This window comes from Rhizophagus irregularis, chromosome 7, assembly GCF_026210795.1.
Source record: "Rhizophagus irregularis chromosome 7, complete sequence".
NCBI classification, from domain to species: Eukaryota; Fungi; Glomeromycota; class Glomeromycetes; order Glomerales; family Glomeraceae; genus Rhizophagus; species Rhizophagus irregularis.
In genome coordinates, this window is record NC_089435.1 from 4,579,295 (window position 1) to 4,599,873 (window position 20,579).

Consider the following 20,579-nt stretch of genomic DNA (forward strand, 5'->3'; position numbering starts at 1 on the left):
TTATTCTTCATCATCTAAATTAATAACATTTGCTTCAAATCCAAATATACTATCATTATCAGAACTATTATTATTATCATCTTCTTTATTTTCATTATCAGAACTATTATTACTATCTTCTTCATTTTCATTAAAATTACTAATCTGTTTCTTTTTTTGTATTTTTACAAGTCTATTACACATTCGAAGATTTCCATAAATATAAACTAATTTTTTAACACGTTCATTTTTCAATCTATTTCGAATTTTATTATGAATAAAACCAAAAGTAGAAAAATTTCTTTCTGCAGCTGCAGAAGATGTAGGAATTGAGAGAATTTTAATAGCCAGTTGTTGAAGTTTACTAGTTGGCCATGATTGCCACCATAAAGATGAATTAAGAATATTAGCAGATTTCCAAATAATTTCATTATCATAAGGTGAATTTTTATTACGAAAATTTACCAATTCAGCAAATAATTCTACTGCTTCTTCCTGATTAAATCTTTTATTTACAAATGTTGTAAATTCTACATAACCAATAGATTCAACTTCATCATTTTTACTTTTTTCCAAAAATTGTGGATCTAACATATAAGCTGTTATCATAATAGGATGATAAGTATATTCCCATCGCTTTGCAATAAGTTCTTGAAGTTTATCAGAAAAATTACAATCTATTTGATTAATTTGATTCATTACTTCTTTGAAATATGAATAAACATTTGAAAGAATTGAAATATCTGATTCAAATAACTTTAATGCTGAAACCATTGGTTCCATAATTTTTGTTATTATATCTAAATCTTCCCAAAACTCATCTGATAAAATATGAGCTCTTAAAGTTAAATCCATATTTTGACGAATTCTTATATCCATTAAAGCCTGTTCAAGTGCTGTTCTTGAATTTTGAAGTGATTGAAAACAAGCAAGATGTGTTCCCCATCTTGTAAGTGCTGGTAAAACCAATGCAATTTCTTTAGAATAATTTTCTTTTTGAATACGTTTCAATTTAGCTGTTGCCTGTACATGTGCCTTAAAATAATTGACCAACTTTTTTGCATTTTCAACAACAGATTTAATTTGATCAATCTTTAAAATATCACTAATTAAAAGATTCATTACATGAGAATTACATCCTAAACAAACAATACTTGGATAACTATCTTCAATAATTCGCCAAGCTGCTTTCATTACACTAGCTGTATCTGTAATAACTGCTGAAAATTTATTAATACCAACAATTTCCATTTGTTTAATAATTTCATCTGCAACCCATTTAGCTGTATGAGATTCTTCACCAGAATAAATAGCATCAAAGAATAATGGTTTTGGAGTACAAATAACAAAATTTTGAACTGATTCTCGATTAATATTAGACCAACCATCTGAAACCATTGTAAGAGATTTAGCTTGTAAAATTTGTTCATTACATTCAGCTTTAACTTCATCAAAAACATCATCAAGTAATTCATCAGCAAGTTTTCTTCGATTAGGTAATTTGAATGCTGGACGTAATTGTTGAAAAAACTGAATAACATAATTATTTTCAAGAAAAGAAAAAGGAACTCCAGCAGCAAATAATGCTTGAGCTAGTAAAATTTCAAGAGTATCTTGTTCTTCTTCACTCATACGATCAACAAAATTCTCAATTGTTGTATTTTTTAAATGCTTTTTTGATGTTTTTACTGTAGGAATAAAAGTAGAAGTAGTAGCATCAGAAGTTTCTAATAGTTCAGGGAATTTGTTGTTTCTTTGTTTTTGCACTTTCTGGAGCTCTAGGACAACTATCATTAAGATGAACTTGCATTCTTTTAGCTGTACCTTGTTCAAAAACTTTAGAACAATAATTACAACGTACAGAAGGATGTGTTTTTTTCTTAGACCTACTACTTTCTTCATTACTTTCTGCTTCAGTAATTATTGTCCAATGTTTCCAAACAGTTCCCTTTTTTTTTACCATGATAATGAACAATAAATTTGCAAAAAAAAGTGTTTTTTTAAAAAAAATTTATCTTAAAAAAAAAGATCATGCAATATGTAGATCATAGATTTAATCAATATTTATATTAATTAATATTTAATTGTGTAACAAAATAATGGATTATCATTTAATCACATGATTTAAATTCTGCATTTTGATTGGCTAATTATAAATAACGGTTAATTAACCATTTTAAATCAATCATAACTAACAAAATTAACGGTTAATTAACCATGGTTAATTAACCGTGGTTAATTAACCCCCATCCCTAAATCGCGGGCTGTAGTGGCCTTTGAGTGAGACTTAGTACCTAAAATGGTAGTATGGAAGGGTACTAGATGGTTGATGTTACCTGTCGAAAGTCCTCCATGAAAGTAGATGCTCTCTAAAGGTCGTTAAATAAATTGAGTATCAGTATCATGCAATAGGTATAGGATGAGTAGGCGGCGTGTGCTAGCTTCAGATCGGCCTAAAATGGCCCGATGGGAGATGTCTTCTATAGCGGTGCTCGTTACCTGAGGAATTAAGTACTGGTATAATGGTTGCCCATTGAAGATGATAGGACGCATACCCGCATTAGTCTCATAAGAGGCAATGGGTGGTCTGGCCGTAAACACTTGCAAAGGAAAAGGATAAAACTAGGGTTGGTCACCCTATCTTGGTGGTTAGTCACTAAGACCCTCATTAAACCTGAGTATGGTGAGGTCGCAGGTTCGATTCCCATGACCACGGAAATAAAAAGAATTTTACTGCGGACGCTACAACCAATAGCGTGAAGGTACAGGGATTAGTGTAGTTGGACTGCATCATGGGTAATAGCGTGTACGGCAGGCCGCGCATTTCAAGTAGGGGTCGTAGTGTCTAACGTTCCCACTGTGCATGGGGCCATTGGCATGTGCGCAGTCCTGTCCTTGAGGTCACTACTATACCTTGGGGGGACTTCCTGTCCGGGTGGTCACTCTACGATACCGCTTGGGGTCAATAATGGCTAGATGGTCGTCCTAGATGGTAAAGCTGAGGGTGCAATGTCTTAGTGGTAGTTAGACCTTCTGTTAGGTCTTAGACCAGCCAAGGTGTTCGTGCGCAGAACAGGTAGCATGGCTATGGGGTTCGATTCCCTACTCCTTAGGTCCTGGTTGGTGATCCTGGTGGTTGATACCCACCATAAGGGGTGATCCTGGACGGATCTGCTACTTCACTCCTGTCTGAGTGGTCACTACAAAGTATACCACTTGGGGTAAACAACTGTACTATCGGTGCTAGGTAATCGCGGACTGTAGTGGCCTTTGAGTGAGACTTAGTACCTAAAATGGTAGTATGGAAGGGTACTAGATGGTTGATGTTACCTGTCGAAAGTCCTCCAATGAAAGTAGATGCTTCTCTAAAGGTCGTTAAATAAATTGAGTATCGGTATCATGCAATGGGTATAGGATGAGTAGGCGGCGTGTACCTAGCTTCAGATCAGCCTAAAATGGCCCGATAGTGGATGTCTTCTATAGTGGTGCTGTTAGCGAGGAATTAAGTCTTTCGGTATAATGGTTGCGATTGAAGATGATAGGAGCACGACCCGAGATTAGTCGCAGAGGCAATGGGTGGTCTGGCCGTAAACACTTGCAAAGGAAAAGGATAAAACTACCACCATTCGATTCGTCTTCAGTGGCAGACCAATTCTAACAAGCTATGATACATCTTTGTACGATTATTAGATGCCAAGTTATTTAATATATTCTTTATATAACTGCGATTATAAACGGTTCTTTTTAATATAAGATTTTTGAGGATAGGTGTGATAGTGACTATAGATAGATTGTGACTATATAGGATAGATTTTAATAATAAAGTGTTTTGAACATTCAACTGGTGTGACTATATAGTAGAATGTGACTATAACGGGAGTGACTATAGAGGGAGTTGACTGTACACCAATATGTTATTAATAAAAAATTTTTTTTAAAAATTAAAGTAAATTTTTTAAATTATTTTATTTATAATTTAAATTTTAAGACATAAATGTAAATTTATTAAAGTTTTCAATTTAAATAAAATTTTTTATTATTTATCAAATTCTTCAACTTTAGAATCTTTATTTTCATTATATTGACATATAAATATTTATATTTTCATCTTATCAAAACACTTTTTTCAAAATCTAACTGTAACTTTAAATCTTAAAAACATATAATAATTTGTCTCTAATAGTAAGAAGATTAGGATAAAGCTGGCTTTCAGTTAGTAATTACACTTTTTACAGTAGACTAAACTCCTTTGATCAGTTGTAGTTTATAATAGTAAAGTAAGGTATATGAAACACTAATGTTCATTTTGAAATATATGGTCATTTTTTTCAAGTTTTTGTCATAATAGATGTATTGAAAGTGGGCATCAGAAATATTTGCAGAAATAACAAGACTGTGTATAAGCTCAACAATATCACAGTTAAGCTCTTTTTTTTGGTTAGCCATAATTTTTTTGTGATAAGATTTTATTTTTATTATATTCAGCAATCACGTGCATAATTGTTGCCTCTTTAATAACAATAACTGTAGTAACCTTTTTACGTAGTGATAAATCTTAAGTTGTTTCCAATATTGTCAAATATTTAAAAATTATTGATAAACGTGAATAATTACTTTTTTTCATTGATTGTTAATTAAAAAAATTAAAAAATTTAGTCATATTCTGTATTATCTATAAAGTAAAAAAAGTGTATTTTTGTTGATAAAGTTAAAGGTAAAAATATTTCTTACCTATTATATAATAGTTATGTTCATATAACTTGATTGTTGATTTTTATGTAATATTACCAATTTAGGTAATAATTTTTATGTATCAACACTTTTGCACTGGACTATATATTATTATGATTTTTTTCCTTTTTAGTTAATTAACCAATAGAATTTAAGCAAATCCTAAAGTAAGATTTCATATAAAAGTGAAATTCCTACTGGCAACATATCTTAGTAGTAAGTAAAATCATAGTACAACCTAAATTAATTGTAAAAAAAAGCTAGTATATTTTATAAATATCATATGATCCAGCAATTCAATTTTAATAAACATTTTTTTATTTTGATTAGCTTAATATAATTTACAATAACAAAAAAAAATTATTAAAATCAGATCAGATTACTAAAATTCTGATTTGATCTGAATTTTTAGGAGCTAATCTAAATGATTATATCATTATTATAAATAATAATACAACTAAAAAAATTTTTAGGTAACTGTCAAGATCTGCCTTAAAATTTGCCCAATAACTTTTCTAATAAAATGCTAAATTATTCCATTTATTTTACTTTATACTTTAAAATATTAAAATTAAAAATCATTTTTATAACAGCTAGTCTATTATTAAAGCTCCTAACGGTTTAAGCCAAACTGGGAAACCGATCTGAAACTGGCTCAAAATTTGATTCAGTTCAGTTTGGGTATTAGAACCGAAAAATTGGCAGTTTGGTTCAGTTTAATCCAATTTTTTATAAAAATGTGAAAACCCAAATAGCCACCCATCTAGTGATCGTACAAAGTCAAGCCATATATCATTGGATTCGTCTCAACAAAACGCATCAAATGGAGGTAAAATCATGTCTCTAACATCGATAGATCACACGTTAACCCACGCTAAATGTTTTATCAATAATTGAAATTAGCAAGCTATTTATCAGTGCTAGAGGCATGATCTTAGCACCATTCAACGCGTTTCAGTGAGACAAATCCAATGAATATAAATTCGTCCATGTACAACCACTGGATGGCGAATAATGTCAAGTTTTGCATTTTTTTAAAATTTTTGAACGTTAAAAATTAAAAATACTGATACATGAATTTATTCGTTGTCCAATGGTCATACAAATATGAATTAGGACTCATTGGATTCGTCTCGATGAGACAAGTTGAATGGTGGTAAGATCACGTCTTTAGCATCAATAAATAGCTTGTTAATGCCAATTTTTTATAAATCATTTAGCATAAATTAACATATGATCTATTGATGCTAGAGACATGATCTCACCACCATTCGACTTGTCTCATCGAGACGAATCTAATGAGTCCTAATTTATATTTGTACGACCATTGGATGACGAATAAATTCATGTATCGGAATTTTTAGTTTTTAATGCTCAAAAATTTTAAAAAAATGTGAAACTTCATATACAGACAAATTTATATTCATTGGATTCGTCTCACTGAGATGCGTCGAATAGCGCTAAGATCATATCTCTAGCATCGATAGATAGCTTGATAATTTCAATTATTGATAAATTATTTAGTGTGAATTAACGTATGATCTATCAATACTAGAGACATGATCTTACCGCCATTCGACGTGTCTTGTCAAGACGAATTTAATGATATATGGCTTGACTTTGTATGATCACTAGATGAATGGCTATTCGATTTTTCACATTTTTATAAAAATCGGATTAAACTGAACCGAACTGCCGGTTTTTTGGTTTGGTTCTTACGGATTTCAGCTCTAATCTGAACTGTCTGTAATCCAGAACAAACTGACCTGTTCGGAGCTTTATCTATTATACTAAGACCCTGCCTACCACTAAAATATGTTATTAATAAAAATTTCACTTTCATATAAAACCTTACTATAGGATTTCCTGTCTGTAAAATTACTGCTATCATACTTTGAAGTAATTTTCTGTTCAGGTGGTCAGGACCTCAGAAAATACTTATATAGGTAAGGTCCCAAAAATATTTTTTATTAGTAGCTCTAAGCATATGTTTTTACTATAATCGCTAAACATTGTTGATATTTAACCTTAAAAATTATATAAAAATAAGCAAATCAATCTTCTAACCTAATTAAATTTTTATTATAACACATATAATTTATAAAATATATTTATTAATTAATATATTTTATTAAATCCAATTTTAAATATGTTGTGAAGCTAAACTAAACATAATATACAAGTAGATTAATAATATTCAATTAATAAAGTTAATAAACAGTAAAAGAAAAATTTGAAATTAATACTATTACAAAAAATGTAAATTTCTCCATAAGTATTATACTTACACCCATAAAAATTAATATGTAGGTAGTTTCGACCTTGCTGAACAATTTTTCAATTAATTTAGAAAGTCGATTTCATTTGACCAAAGAGATGTAATTACGCTCTAACGGAGAAATAAAAAATTTGAAAGTTAGTACTATTATGAAAAATGCACTTTTCTCCATAAGTATTATACTCACACTCATGAAAATTAATATATAAGTAGTTTCGACCTTGCTGAACAACTTTCAATTAATTTAGAAAGTCGATTTCATTTGACTGAAGTGGTGTAATTACGCTCTGAAGTTATAAACGAAAAAGTGAAAAATTTAAAAGTTATTACTGTTAAAAAAAATATGTTTTTCTATAAAAATATCATACTTAGCCTTATGAAAATTAAAATACAAGTAGATTTAACTTGCTGAACAAACTTACTTAAGCATAAAAGATAATTTGATATAACCAAAGTGGTGAGTATTGAAATTATATTTAAAGTAAAACATATTTATAGTAATTTTACTATTTAACAAAATAAACATGTATAATATAGTAATTTTATATTAAAAATAATACACTGAGTTTAATAAAAATTAAAAAGATACTATTAACAGATAATTAATAAAACATTGAAAAAAAAAAATGAAATTTGATCAAAAAAAAATTTTTGTTTATGTATTTATATAAAATTGTGAAATGTAGTATAAAATTAACACTCACCGTTAGTGAAAATAAAATAAAAATTAATTATAAATTCAATATATAATATTTTAAAAAGTTATATAAATATGAAAAATAAGCAACTAAAAACTCTTAGTATTTTAAAATAATACCAAAAATATGCAATTTAATTATCTTACATAGTATAAAATTTTCTTAAAATTAAGCATTATAAAATTCTTACATCATAAAACTTTACTATGTTGGCTAAGCACCTTAGTACCTTACATATATAAGCATTTTCTGGGGTCCTATTGGAATCATCTCAATAAGACAAATCTAATGGTAGTAAAATCAAATTTTTAGGATTAATAGTTAATAAAAAATTAAATAAAATATAAATGATACATTTTTATATTTATATTTTACTTAATTTCTCATCAAGTATTAACCCTAGAAATGTGATTTTACTACCATTAGATTCGCCTTATTGAGACGATTCCAATGAGCTATATTTTATCCCTTTCTGATTATTGGATCAAAAGTTAGCAAACTGCTTGATTGGTGATGATATTTGGTGAAAATGCTAATCAGTTACCAATTGGTTACCAATTAGCTACTTAATTGGTGACCGATTGGTGACTGATTGATACCTGATTTTTCACTTTTCGATCTGTGCATAAAAATATTACTACCACTTTTTGACCATTAATTAGAGAATCGTAGAAATGTAATATATAACAGTATTTTTTATTTATTTTTTCTAATAACTTTTATTGTTAATAGTTATGAATAAAATTTCTTGGCAATTGAATAGAACATTAACAAAAATTGCAATTAATCTTCATTATTTTTTGCAATTATATTATCTTAGGTTAGAATACCAGTCAAGTATTTTTTGCTAAAATAATCGAATCACTTGACTTTTTGTTTTATTTTTTTACTTCTGATTGAAAAAGTGGGCAAAAGCCATATTAAGAAAAATAATAGTAAGTTTTTTAAAAATATTAAGTTAAAAGAAATTTTTCTTAATAAATGCCACTAGTGTCAAATATCACTAGTAGAAAAATCTGAATCTCTTAACTTTTTTTTACTTTTTTATAGCATATATAGTATATACTACATATATATATCATAAGGTATTATAAAAAAATTTTAATTTTTTTTTCCCTAAATTTTCTACTCTTTTACTAATAATACTAGTGATACAGATAAGGTTACCTGCCTAAACTTTTTCAAAATTCTACGATTAGTTTCTCCAAGATTTTACTATAGTTTTATTATAGTTTTGGTAAAGTTTTGGCAGTTTTGACATTTATAATAAGTTTCGTCAGGTTTCACCTTTCTCCTAGGGTTTCGATCTGGATCTGATCAATCCAAATTCAAATCCGGATTCCCTTGTTTTTTGGACATCTGAATCTTACTTTTTTATAACGGATGAATCCGTTTTTATTAATTTGAGCCAGCACTATAAATTTGGCCAGAGCTAGCAAATTTTGCAGACAGTTAATCTTTGACGTTTAATATTAATTCTGGTCAAAATTATAATTTTGGTCAGAGTTAAGGTCAAATTTAGAATCCGGATTCAATTTGAATTTGTAAGAGAAGATTCAGATTCTATCCAAATTGCTTTAAAAAATAGGATCGAAACCCTACTTTCTCCAGAGTTTCGACAACTTTTTAATAAGACTTTCATATAGTTTTGGCAAAGTTTTACTATTTCAGTATTTTGCCAACTTACCAAAACCCCCTAGTTTCTCCAGCAATCTTAGATACAGAAATAAAAAAATCTAATAATCTTAATAAGTATAATAAACATGTTATTAATTTTGTTACCAATTAATATTTAAAATTAATAATACTAATGATACCAGGGATAATAAAAATCCATTCTAATTCCTGTCCTAGTTGTTTTAATAACTTGGACAAAATTTTCTAGCAACTAAATGGGTTGACTATAATACATAGAATTAGTAGTAACCAGTAATAACAGTCGATGCAAAACAAATAATATAATCATAATTCTACGTATATGTAATGCATAAATTGGCATACTTCAGTATTAAAATTGTGTAAAAAATAACTATTCTAAAATATATACAGTAATAGTAAAATCTGTAAAATATTCATTAGGATAGCAAAATAGGACTCCGCGCCAGACATCACATATATAACTCACATTTGAGTTTTAGCAAATTCAATCAAAATTAGGTTAAACTCATAATTTTAGAAAGAGCAAATTGATTGAAAATTAATTAATAGTCATAATTATGAGTTTTAGCAAATTGTATTAATTTTACAAAGTCATATTTTATATTTAAGCAAATTGGTACTTTTTTTTAAATTTAACTTATCCTTTGTTTTTAACTTTATAAATAATATTTTTAAAAATACTAGTTTCGTCCAGGTCATATTTTGGCCAAAATTAAGTATAATTCCGGCCAAAATTAAACATAATGCGGGCCAAAATCCGTCCGTTTAGTTTCGCAACATTTTATTTTTAATAATTTTATTTAATTTATATATTATTTTTATTAATTATTATTTTATCTATAATCGACATATTTTAATTATAAAAATTGACAGTTTAATTTATATTAATCATTTATTTTTTTATTGATAATAAAAAAAAAGATTATTAACTTATATTTTGAGTTTTAGCAAATTAGTATAGATTTGAAATGTGATGATTTGATTTTTAGCAAATTAGGTCTATTTTAGCAGGAGCAAAAAGTACTTAAATTCATGCAGATCAGTTATGAGTTATATATGTGATATTCGGAGTCCTAGCAAAATACAGAATTTAAATTTACAACAGCTCACAAGTTTTTAAATATGCAATTGAAAAAGGACTCCATTTATTTATAAGATAGATTACTAGAAACTTAAGGTAAAATTTATAATTGAAAATTTTTAAAGATCCTATTATATGTAAATAAATTACACCTAAAAAAGGAAATATTATACTAAATTGTTATGATTTTTTTCCTTTTTAGATCAATTAACCAATAGGATCACTAGTAAAATTACTAGTAAATTTAAAATTTTTTCTAGAGACCTCTATTAAGAATAAGCAAAATCCTATTAGAAATCAATTCATTAAGAAAACAAGTTAATGATTAAAAGATGAGAATGCTAAAAATGCTAAATTTAAAGATATAATTAATGGCCAAAATGTTGTAAGGCAAAATAAAATAAAAAACTCTAATATAGCAATTTATTCTAATAATGATCTATTTACATTGGAATATATTTTATCATGGCCTAAAGATATGACTTGTAAACAAATAAATTGTGCTATTTTGTATTAAGAATATCTTGCCTGGTGTAAAGGCAATGTAGAGAAGCTATTAACTAGTATGGTCACTAAAAAGAAATTTCTTTAAAGTGATATTGATAAAACATATTTATAATATAATAGAAAAAGAGAATATTATTATATCATATCATAACATGATTTTTAGCAATTAATGTTAGCATATTGAAAACAAGCAGATAGTTAAAAGAAAATAAAAAGAGGATAGAGCAATAAAATCAAGTAAATATCTACAAAGCAATAAAAAAGCTATAGAGCAATAAAATCAAGTGAATAGCAATAAAGTAATAATAAGATCACAGAACATTATAAGTAACATTATACTCATAATTAAATAACATTATAGCATAACTGGATAATACTCTTATCAGTCTTATTAAAATTTTAGGCTATTTCATTAGTTTATGATGATTTTTTAGTTATATATTTAAAAGAGTCTTATTAGCCTCCACTTTTCTATAAGTTCAAGTTTAATTAATTTATTTAATAAAAAAATTTATTAAATTAATGTTATACTAGAAAACTTATATAATATTATATTTACTTACAAATTCATTGTATTAAAAGTTATTATTCTAGAATTTATAAAAAATAGTATATTTTAAAATTAAAGCAGTTATTACAGCAAATAGAAATAGAAATATCATTTGTTTTAATAAATTAACAAATATAAAAATATTTATTAAAAGTTTTATTTTTACATAGTATGTATGTAAAGTTATTATATTTTAAAAGTTATTATTTATAAATAATTTTCTAGTTAGGACTCTTTAGTTAAATCTAAGTACTTTATTACTTAAATGCATTAGTTATTCTTGAAGTATATAATTTTATGAAAAAATGCAATACTCTACCTTCTTAATATATATAGTTCATTAAAAGTTCTGGAATTTGAAGTAATTTAATCTTAATGTAATTTGTAGAAGTGTTTGATTTCTAGATCTTAAGTTTTATATTTAATATTAAGATTTATTTAAAATACATATAAACTAGAATTTTAATAATAACTACCATAATAGTTTTAATCTTTAAAGGTAAAAAATCTTTAGATTGATTACTTTATTAATTGAAATTTTGATTATATATATCCTAAATTTATGGAAAAAAACAAATTCTGGGGCATTAGAAACCTAAAATCAAACCACATATTTTTTATTTATTTATTCTTACATTTTAGATATCAATAATAATATAGATAATTGCATTTATGGAATACTGGGAAATCATGGTAAAATAATGAAATTATTAAGAATGCATTTTTATAGGGTGGAACAAATATAAGTAAATACCATTATCTCATCTAATAAGTGCCGTCATTGATTAGTTCATAACAGAATAAACAGAATGAACCATAAAAAAAGGTTTATTCTTTAAAATTCACATTATCGGAATTTTTCTTCTCATTGAGATACTGTAATATTAATCGATTATATTGATTTAATTGATTTAATTGAAATTTTCTTTTTTTTGTGAAATAGAAAAAAATATAATATTTTAAAGTTTATTATTAACGATTGGACGTTTTTTAATCTATCAATATAAATAAATATCCAAAACACTATTAAGATTAATATCAATTAAACAATAAAGATTTACAGCGATCAAAAATTTTCCTTTCTTAAGCATTCAATAGTATATAAAATACGATTTGTTATTATAATTTCGGAAATACTTTGTGGCATAATATGTAGTATAAACTTTTAATTTTTCGATTATATTTTTAATACAATCATTTCATGCATTTAATGATAACATGCAATTTGAATAACAAATCAAGTACACGTGTTTTCAGAGTTCATGTCGTTCAATGTTGTCAATATCATTCATTAATGTAGTTCAACTTTAAATTTCTCGTTGCATTATCATCTAGAATTTTCAATCACTTTTAAAAATTATTAGATAACAAAGTTAATACATGATGATAATGAATAAAATCTCTGAAGAAACATAATGTGTCGGTATGTAAGGAGAGAAAACAAAAGAAAATAATAATTAAAAATATTCAAATACTGTATGCATTTATAATTATAATTAATACACAACATGCTCTAATAGTGAGCATTAATTTTTATAATATAAAATTTTGCTGGATGCTTTTTTTCTAAATCGTTTAATTATATCACATAATTTAAATTACTAACAGATAATAATTTTATAACAAATTAAATAATTAAAAATGTACAAAGAAAAAAGGCCAACTAGAGAAAGTTAGATTTCTCACTTGAAATCTTTTAATAGTATGTTGTATATTCAAAACTGCCGCTAAAGTTTGTTATAATTAAAAGACACAAGTAAACAAATTCTTACTCAAAAAAGAGAACAAGGGAAACGTAATTGCAGAAGCGGTTGTAATTCAATCCGAAACTTTAATTAACGCGATACATGAAACGATAATATTATGACTTATGTTTACACGCGAGTTACGTTATCATGAAGTAAGTGAATAAAAAAAGGAAAAAAGGTTTCGTGATAAAATTGATAGCGTTACGTTTATAAACAATCTTTTGCCATTTCAATTGTGAAATTTGTTACGTGAATTAAATTTATCCTGTTCTTGCCACTATCAAAAATATTATTTTAAATCTTTAAATTCCTTTTTCAAATTTCCACCAATCATCATACTTGATTCAGAAATCAGAAACTAAATTGCAATTTATACGCATTTACCTAGTACTATCAAAAGAATCTAACTAGCATACACATTGTAACATGCTTAAACATGCAATGTAATTATTTTTTTTTAATTATTTACTTTGGGAATTTCGGGATTTAAATGTGTGAATAATGGTTCAATTAATTCAATTAAAACTTTAAAATTTTTTAAAAAGAATCTTAAGGAATATTAACAAAAATAAAAATTAATTGAGTATAGAAGACTTAATCTAGAGATGTCTAATATTATAAATATCATAAGCTACTCTTAAGTTCATTGTTTCAATACAAACATTTCATTTCATTCATATATGTTGGTGTAAATCGATCATGTATTACGAAAATTTCTTCAGTTTATTAAATGATTACCTCTAATACCGTTATTATACAGTTATAGATTTTACTTAGTTGACCAAATTGGTCAAACAAGGAGAATTAACAATATAAATATGTTAAAATCAAAAATTAAGAGAATTGCTAATTGTATGCCAAAAAAGGTTAGGCTAGTTTGGTTCCGCATGGCACCATAACTTTTCATCCACATTTTTCTTTCTACCAAGTATTAAAAAAAAAAAAAATTTAACGGATAAGAGAATAAGAGGGGGATAATAAATAAATCATTAAATATATTTATATATCTTATGACTGTTACAGTGATATTTCGGAAATACTTTTTTATATCTGAAATATCTGAGGTTTGGATTCAAAATTAATTACTTCACAATGTCAATCTTTGATTGGATTGTAAGAGCATGTTCACTCTATTAAGTCTAACAATGGATTTTATTTTTTGGAGCGTAATCTTTTTAATTTTGTTACACCAATCGTGTAATTGTTACGGTAGATCAATGCAAAAATAGGAAATTTTAATATGACATATATCGAGAAGTAAAAGTAAATAATAGAAATTTTTTTTTATACACGTTAAATCAAATGTATAATACAATTGCTTTTTGGAAATAATAAAAGCGCTGATAAAACCTTGTATTTACCTAAGGCTTTTTTTCCTTTTGCTTCTTTGCTGGTTACCAATATATTTCGACATTCAACGCTAAGATAATATTATCACAGCTATTGAATACTCCCTAAAAAAATACTTAAATACCGCCTACAATTCCTAAAAATAACGTACGACATTAAACGTCAACGAATCTTTTTTTTTAGGAATTTCAAACCGACAAAGTGAGCAACCATATTATTATTAAAGATTATAACTGAATATAAATACCTTCCTTTGAATGAATAAACGTTTAATAAAGTATATAAATTCAACACATCCTGGAGAAAGTGTTTACATAAAATTTAAGAGAATATGTCAATAAACGAAACGAATGTTCCTGGAGACCCATATTCCGACTCGTCTATTCCTTATGTAGACTTTCCTGATAATCAAGCCTATAAAGACGATGTTGCTAATCAAAAAGAGTTACAAATAAATAATTATTTGCACTATTATTTAAGTGTAGTTAGCATAATAGGAGGTACAATAGTATTACTTATAATAATTTTCATGTATTTTTATGATAAAAAGCTTGTAAACCGTGTATCACTAAGACTTACAGCTATGATATCGTTCGTTGATGTTTTGTCCGGATTTACCACAATTGCTTACGTGGATTATCAACCTAGAGATACACCTGAATGTACTGGTATAGCTACGGGATTATCCTTCTTCCCGCAATTGTATCTTTTCCTAACAGTTATGATAGCATTCAATTTACAAATAGTGTTTCTTCATAGTAAAAAAGTATCATCATTTTCGGATCGATGGTATATTCCCGCTGCATTATTAATGGCTCTTGCTACAAATATTCCACCTTTAGTTTATAATAGATTTGGTTATGATACCGACACAAGAACTTGCATTTACCGTAATACGTTTAGCAAAGAAACAAATTGGTGGAGGTTAGCAACTTTTATCATACCTGTAGCTTCATCAATGATCTATTGTACTACGGTTTTAGTAATTGTAGTATGTAAATTGATTTTTGAACACCGACAATTAGTTGAAGCAATTCCTAGTCAAAGTAGCGCAACTTTATCCGCTAAAGCTAAAAGGCAAAAACTTTTGTTATTAAAATTAGTAAGCAGAATTTCTCTATATGCGGCAATTCCTCTCCTTACTGTTTGTGGTATTATAGTGAATTATACTTGGAATTCTATTCATGGAAATCATAAAAATTATTCTCCACCAAAACCACTAATTTATTGGTCTACTATTGGAACTTGTTTGCCCGGTAAAAATAATTTTTTTTTTGTAATTAACGTAAAGATGCAATAAAATTTCACGTTATCTAATTAATCATACATATACATATCTATACATATTACAGGTTTTTTTAATTTTATCGCGTTTCTATTTGACCCTGCAATTCATAACGCGTTCCGAAAAGTTAAAAAAGATCTTATTGAAAAATATGGTTACTCAAAAAATCCTTTAAAAGCTACGAGTTCACTAAATAGTCCTCCTATGTCTCCTATGTCTCCTATGTCAACTATATCTCAATCACGAAATTCAACAAATTCACCGAAATCACCTAAATCACCTCAAAGTTCTTCACCTTTTCCGCCTTCACAAACATATCATCCACCATCTTCACCAAATATAACACGAATCACAATTTCTCCAGCTTCTCCAATTTCTTCACATTTGAGCATGAACAATTCTCAAATTAGTCCAGAAAATATGGGACGAAAAAAGGAAAAATTTTCCTTCTTAAGATGGTTTGTCCGAACATTCTTAGAAAAAAAGGAGAACCAGCCTACGATCTCCATAACATCTCCAAGCATGCTTTCTACAAGTCTTAGTTCTGATCAAGAACATAGATATAGCTCGGTAACGATTAATTCCGGAACAATATCTGGGCAAAGTGATGGTCATGATTATAGGGTTGAACCAGGTAGTCCCCTAGATAGAAAAAGAAAAACATTTATGAAACGCATGTCAAAAGAAAGTTCCAATCCATTAAACTTTGCATATACGACCTCGACAACCGTTACTAGTAATCCTTCTACCTCTAATGCAACAACTAATTTTGGAGATAATTCTCGTCTACTGTATGAACAACATTCTTTTAATAATAATGGCTCGTACTTATTTCCTCCTGTCCTAGGACATACTACAATTAATATTCACGTACATCAATATCCCGGATCAACTATGACTCAAATCGAAGCGGATATTCCATCAACATTATCCGGCGTTTCAGGTGTTTCTGATATTTTCTCATCTCATAGAAGATCTGATTCTGAATCTTCTATAACTTCTCGAGATGAGATTGGTAATGAACTATCAGCTTATTAAAACGAATAATTAAAATAACTCTTTGAAATTATTCGAAGCTATAATTTCTGTTTGTATCTAGAATAATGAATCAAGCAATTCACCTGAAGCTGGAACCAACAGACAAAAAAAAAAATTTTTGGTTTTATTAAAATTCTTTATTATAATTAATAACTCGTCTTGAACACTTTTCTCATCGCCCTGATGACATTATGCTATTTAAATTATTTACTTTAAAATTAATTTTCCTAATTATTTCTTCCAATTGTAAGCTATTTTTTTTTTTTTCAACATAAAACTTTCACTTAATGAAAAAAAAAGTTTTTTTTTCTTTTGTTGTATATACTGTAATTGTAATTTATTTATTTTATTTCATGTTGTCTAGGGACGTTGTAATTTTTATTTAAAAAGTGTAGAAAGTTTTTTTGGTTTTTTTTTTGTTTTTTTTTCTTATAATTTTTGTGTTCCAAATGACGACTTTTATGTGTTTAGAAACTCATTATTTTATTTAGATTGCATTCAATATTACAAATGATTAATTTCTAGTATAATTAATAATAATATATTTGTGTTTGGTTTTTAGAAAGGTAGATTTGGAATCTCAAAATAAAAATCAAATATTACTCTCAGATTATCAAGACAATTTTGACCTAGACATGATTGGTCTAAATCACGTAAATCACGTTATTTAACGTCACAAAACCACGATCGTGTTGTTTATATTAATTTCAGAAACTTATGCCTACTGCAAATTGTTCGAATAAATTTATTTGATTCTTTTATTCTCTATTTCACAAAGTGGGACACTTTACTTTTTATGTTTATATGCAATACAAGTGGCAATTTTTTACCAATTATTTCACACCATATGGACGGACTGAAAAAAAGATATTCACTTCTAGATCAGGGGTTTGGGGAAGGTCAAGAACAAGTAGCAGAATTTCTAGACGAACAAGGTTCTTTTCCCATTTCATACATTAAACATTTTTTAAAATTTTGAAAACTTATAAATTCGTTAATTTTTAAATATTAAGAACAGGATCAAATTATTGAAGAATTAAGATTACAAAATGAACGAGCTAATAGTTTCTTCAAGGTTGTTATGATGGCTATTATTTACATTATATTTTCGCTATATTTATTTATAAAATAATAAATCTAATAATAATAATATAAATCATTTGAATTTTAGAAAGCATTGGCCTTCGTATCATTAATGATGGTGATTTTGTAAGTTTTCTTTAAATCATTTATGGATTTTTTTTTTTACCATATACACTATAATAATAACTTATTTTTCGTTTCAGGTATTTAATTTTCTTATATGAGATTATGACATCATCATCAAATCCGATAATTCCGTTACCAATTTCTGAACATATTTACTCATATGCACCATATCAAATGATAGCAACGTTATCCTCGATTGGAGCTTTGATATCTTCAATATTTCTTTTACAAGCACCAAATTTTACCATGATTCACATTTATGTAGGTGCATTTCTTTCCATAATACCAAATATAATAGCAATACATACTGAAAAAATGGAAAAATTATGGTGGGCGATACCACTTGGAATACTTGTTTTTGACATAATTGCATTATTTTTGATTAAAGATTCAGAACAAGATATTAGGAGTTTAGAGAAATTAAAATATAAATATAAGGGTGCATAATTTAATTTATTGATAGATACAAAACAAAAAAAAAAATTAATTAAAAATAAATAATTACTTTTAGTATGAATCTATGTACGATTTTTATCCATTAGTTTTTTTTTAAAATATTAAATATATTTTTAATGTCTCTTTTTTTAAAAAAAAGATATATATATATATATATATATTTACATACACAAAATTACAAACTACATTTGAACTTTCATCATATGTAAATAAATCAATATTCTATAACTGAAATAAAACAAATTATTTAAAAAATTTTTTTTTCTTTTTTTTTCTACTTTTTAAATACAATTAAATTTGACACAAAATTAAAAAAAAAAATTTTGTGTTAGTATAAATTATTACTAAATTATTCGAACTTTTTAGAGATATGTCGACGTTTTTTTCCTTAAAAGTCATATTTCTTTTTGTTTTCCCAGTATCCTTGTCCATAGTTGACAAAAATTTGTTCATGGAGCTACATATTTAAAAAATTAAAGATTATTAATATTTTTTTAATGAGTTAAATGATGGATTAATATTAATGATTCATGATAATTACTTTAATTTCCGCTTGAGCGATATAAAGGACGTGCCAAAGATCATTATAAACAACGTAAAGTTGATCTCCATTTTGATTTGCTATTAAAAAATCATAACCAATTAGTAAAGAATTTATAATAATGTCCGAAAATATTGAAAAACTTACTATCTCTGTGATTAGCGAAACGCATATAATTTCCCATGTGTTTTGCATCAATACAAACTCTTATCTTCTTATCTTCTTCATCTTTGACATCAACAAGATAATTGAATTCCCAAGCTATTCATTGGAAAATACGCGAATATTTAATGTAAATTCGATACTATCAACATGAATGTATGAATGTATGATGAATGTAATGCTTACCATATTCAAGATCAGTGAGTTGACGTGTTACCAATCCTGCAAATTATATTACACCGATTAAATGAATGATGTCATCTTTAATTTAGATCTCAGGATATTTTATCTTACCAGAATAGACTCCCAATATATCTCTTCTTTGGAAAGTTTTGGAAGCATACATTCCATATCTTACAATATCATTAATCCAACGAATATAAATTCCACCATCATCGACAAAAGTTCCATTTCCGACCTCATATTTTATCTTTTCAACTTGTGGAATATAATTATCAGATTCTCTAAGAAGTGCTTGAACAGTACTTTGATTAATATCAGTGGAATTTAATAAACGGGCTCTTAGATTATGCTTGGCCAAATAAGGAGAAATATCATCATCAATGATCTATTAAGTATGATTAATTAAATTAAAATTCATTTAATAAATAATACAAATAATAACACATATTGAATCAAAGGAAAAAATCTACGCACTGGAAAATATATTGGTTTCACGCCAAATACTTCCTCAAAATTTTCCATATATATGTGTCTGTAAACAAAGGTTCCTGGTTCATATTTAAGATACTCTTCCTTGTTTCTATGATCAGGCATAGTAATCCATTCGGTTCTATCATTATAATCCGGTTTAATTAAATCGCAAACTGCTAAATCTCCACCTCTATATTGATCCCATGAGAATAACACGGCAACAAGTAACGCTAACAAAGTAAGTCCAGTGAAAGGTGTAATCGTCAAAGCAAATCCGCTCGACTTCGAGCTCGAGTCATCACTAGGGCCTGTGCCTTTATTATTGTTTTTAACCATTTCTAAAGTCTAATGAGATGTAATTTTTTTTTTAAAAAAAAAAATAAATTTGTAAAAGCAGAGGCTTTTTTATATACGAAAAATCATCAATGTTACAATAATCTAAATTTTCTACGTGGCAATCTATTACCGGAGCTCGTCATTTGCCTTATATTGTAAAACGTGTGTAGATCATAACTTTATTTTCTAAATGATAATAAAAAACAGGGGATAATCAGGTTTTAAAATCAGTAGCTGCATAAACAATTGCCAAAGAGCGTTGAGGATTAATATTGGGACAGCGGGAATTCTAGAACGAAACATTACCTCCTTTGCTT

The 20,579-nt window shown here is 27.1% G+C and overlaps 4 protein-coding genes across 4 annotated transcripts; 2 read left to right on the top strand and 2 right to left on the bottom strand.

Moving 5' to 3' along the window:
- On the bottom strand, positions 1-1,773 carry OCT59_027741 (uncharacterized protein; the record flags this gene model as incomplete). The annotated part of the gene is made up of 2 exons (XM_066137202.1): positions 1-119; positions 1,218-1,773. The coding sequence occupies 2 exons, from the start codon at positions 1,771-1,773 to the stop codon at positions 1-3; spliced, it is 675 nt and encodes a 224-aa protein (XP_065993614.1).
- A 12,827-nt stretch (positions 1,774-14,600) lies between these two features.
- Positions 14,601-16,904, top strand: OCT59_027742 (uncharacterized protein; the record flags this gene model as incomplete). The annotated part of the gene is made up of 2 exons (XM_066137203.1): positions 14,601-15,837; positions 15,934-16,904. The coding sequence occupies exons 1-2, from the start codon at positions 14,913-14,915 to the stop codon at positions 16,902-16,904; spliced, it is 1,896 nt and encodes a 631-aa protein (XP_065993615.1). The 5' UTR covers positions 14,601-14,912.
- A 767-nt stretch (positions 16,905-17,671) lies between these two features.
- On the top strand, positions 17,672-18,740 carry OCT59_027743 (uncharacterized protein). Its single transcript, XM_025312804.2, has 4 exons — positions 17,672-17,839; positions 17,918-17,979; positions 18,076-18,113; positions 18,191-18,740. Exons 1-4 carry the CDS (start codon positions 17,701-17,703, stop codon positions 18,558-18,560), a joined length of 609 nt encoding a protein of 202 aa, XP_025188670.1. The 5' UTR covers positions 17,672-17,700; the 3' UTR covers positions 18,561-18,740.
- Positions 18,549-20,378, bottom strand: OCT59_027744 (uncharacterized protein). Its single transcript, XM_025312805.2, has 6 exons — positions 19,930-20,378; positions 19,567-19,840; positions 19,459-19,494; positions 19,258-19,371; positions 19,111-19,190; positions 18,549-19,026 (listed from the first exon to the last, which is right to left on the bottom strand). Exons 1-6 carry the CDS (start codon positions 20,260-20,262, stop codon positions 18,958-18,960), a joined length of 906 nt encoding a protein of 301 aa, XP_025188671.1. The 5' UTR covers positions 20,263-20,378; the 3' UTR covers positions 18,549-18,957.
- Positions 20,379-20,579: the final 201 nt, after the last annotated feature.

What these genes read in the sequence shown, in the direction of transcription:
- OCT59_027743 (XM_025312804.2), top strand. Translation starts at nt 17,701, where the DNA reads ATGTTTATATGCAATACAAGTGGCAATTTTTTACCAATTATTTCACAC. An exon ending in AGAATTTCTAGACGAACAAG is followed by an intron (nt 17,840 to 17,917) that starts GTTCTTTTCCCA and finishes TTAAATATTAAG; the next exon opens with AACAGGATCAAATTATTGAA. An exon ending in TCATTAATGATGGTGATTTT is followed by an intron (nt 18,114 to 18,190) that starts GTAAGTTTTCTT and finishes TTTTCGTTTCAG; the next exon opens with GTATTTAATTTTCTTATATG.
- OCT59_027744 (XM_025312805.2), bottom strand. Translation starts at nt 20,262, where the DNA reads ATGGTTAAAAACAATAATAAAGGCACAGGCCCTAGTGATGACTCGAGC. An exon ending in ACTCACTGATCTTGAATATG is followed by an intron (nt 19,372 to 19,458) that starts GTAAGCATTACA and finishes TCCAATGAATAG; the next exon opens with CTTGGGAATTCAATTATCTT. An exon ending in TTTCGCTAATCACAGAGATA is followed by an intron (nt 19,191 to 19,257) that starts GTAAGTTTTTCA and finishes ATTTTTTAATAG; the next exon opens with CAAATCAAAATGGAGATCAA.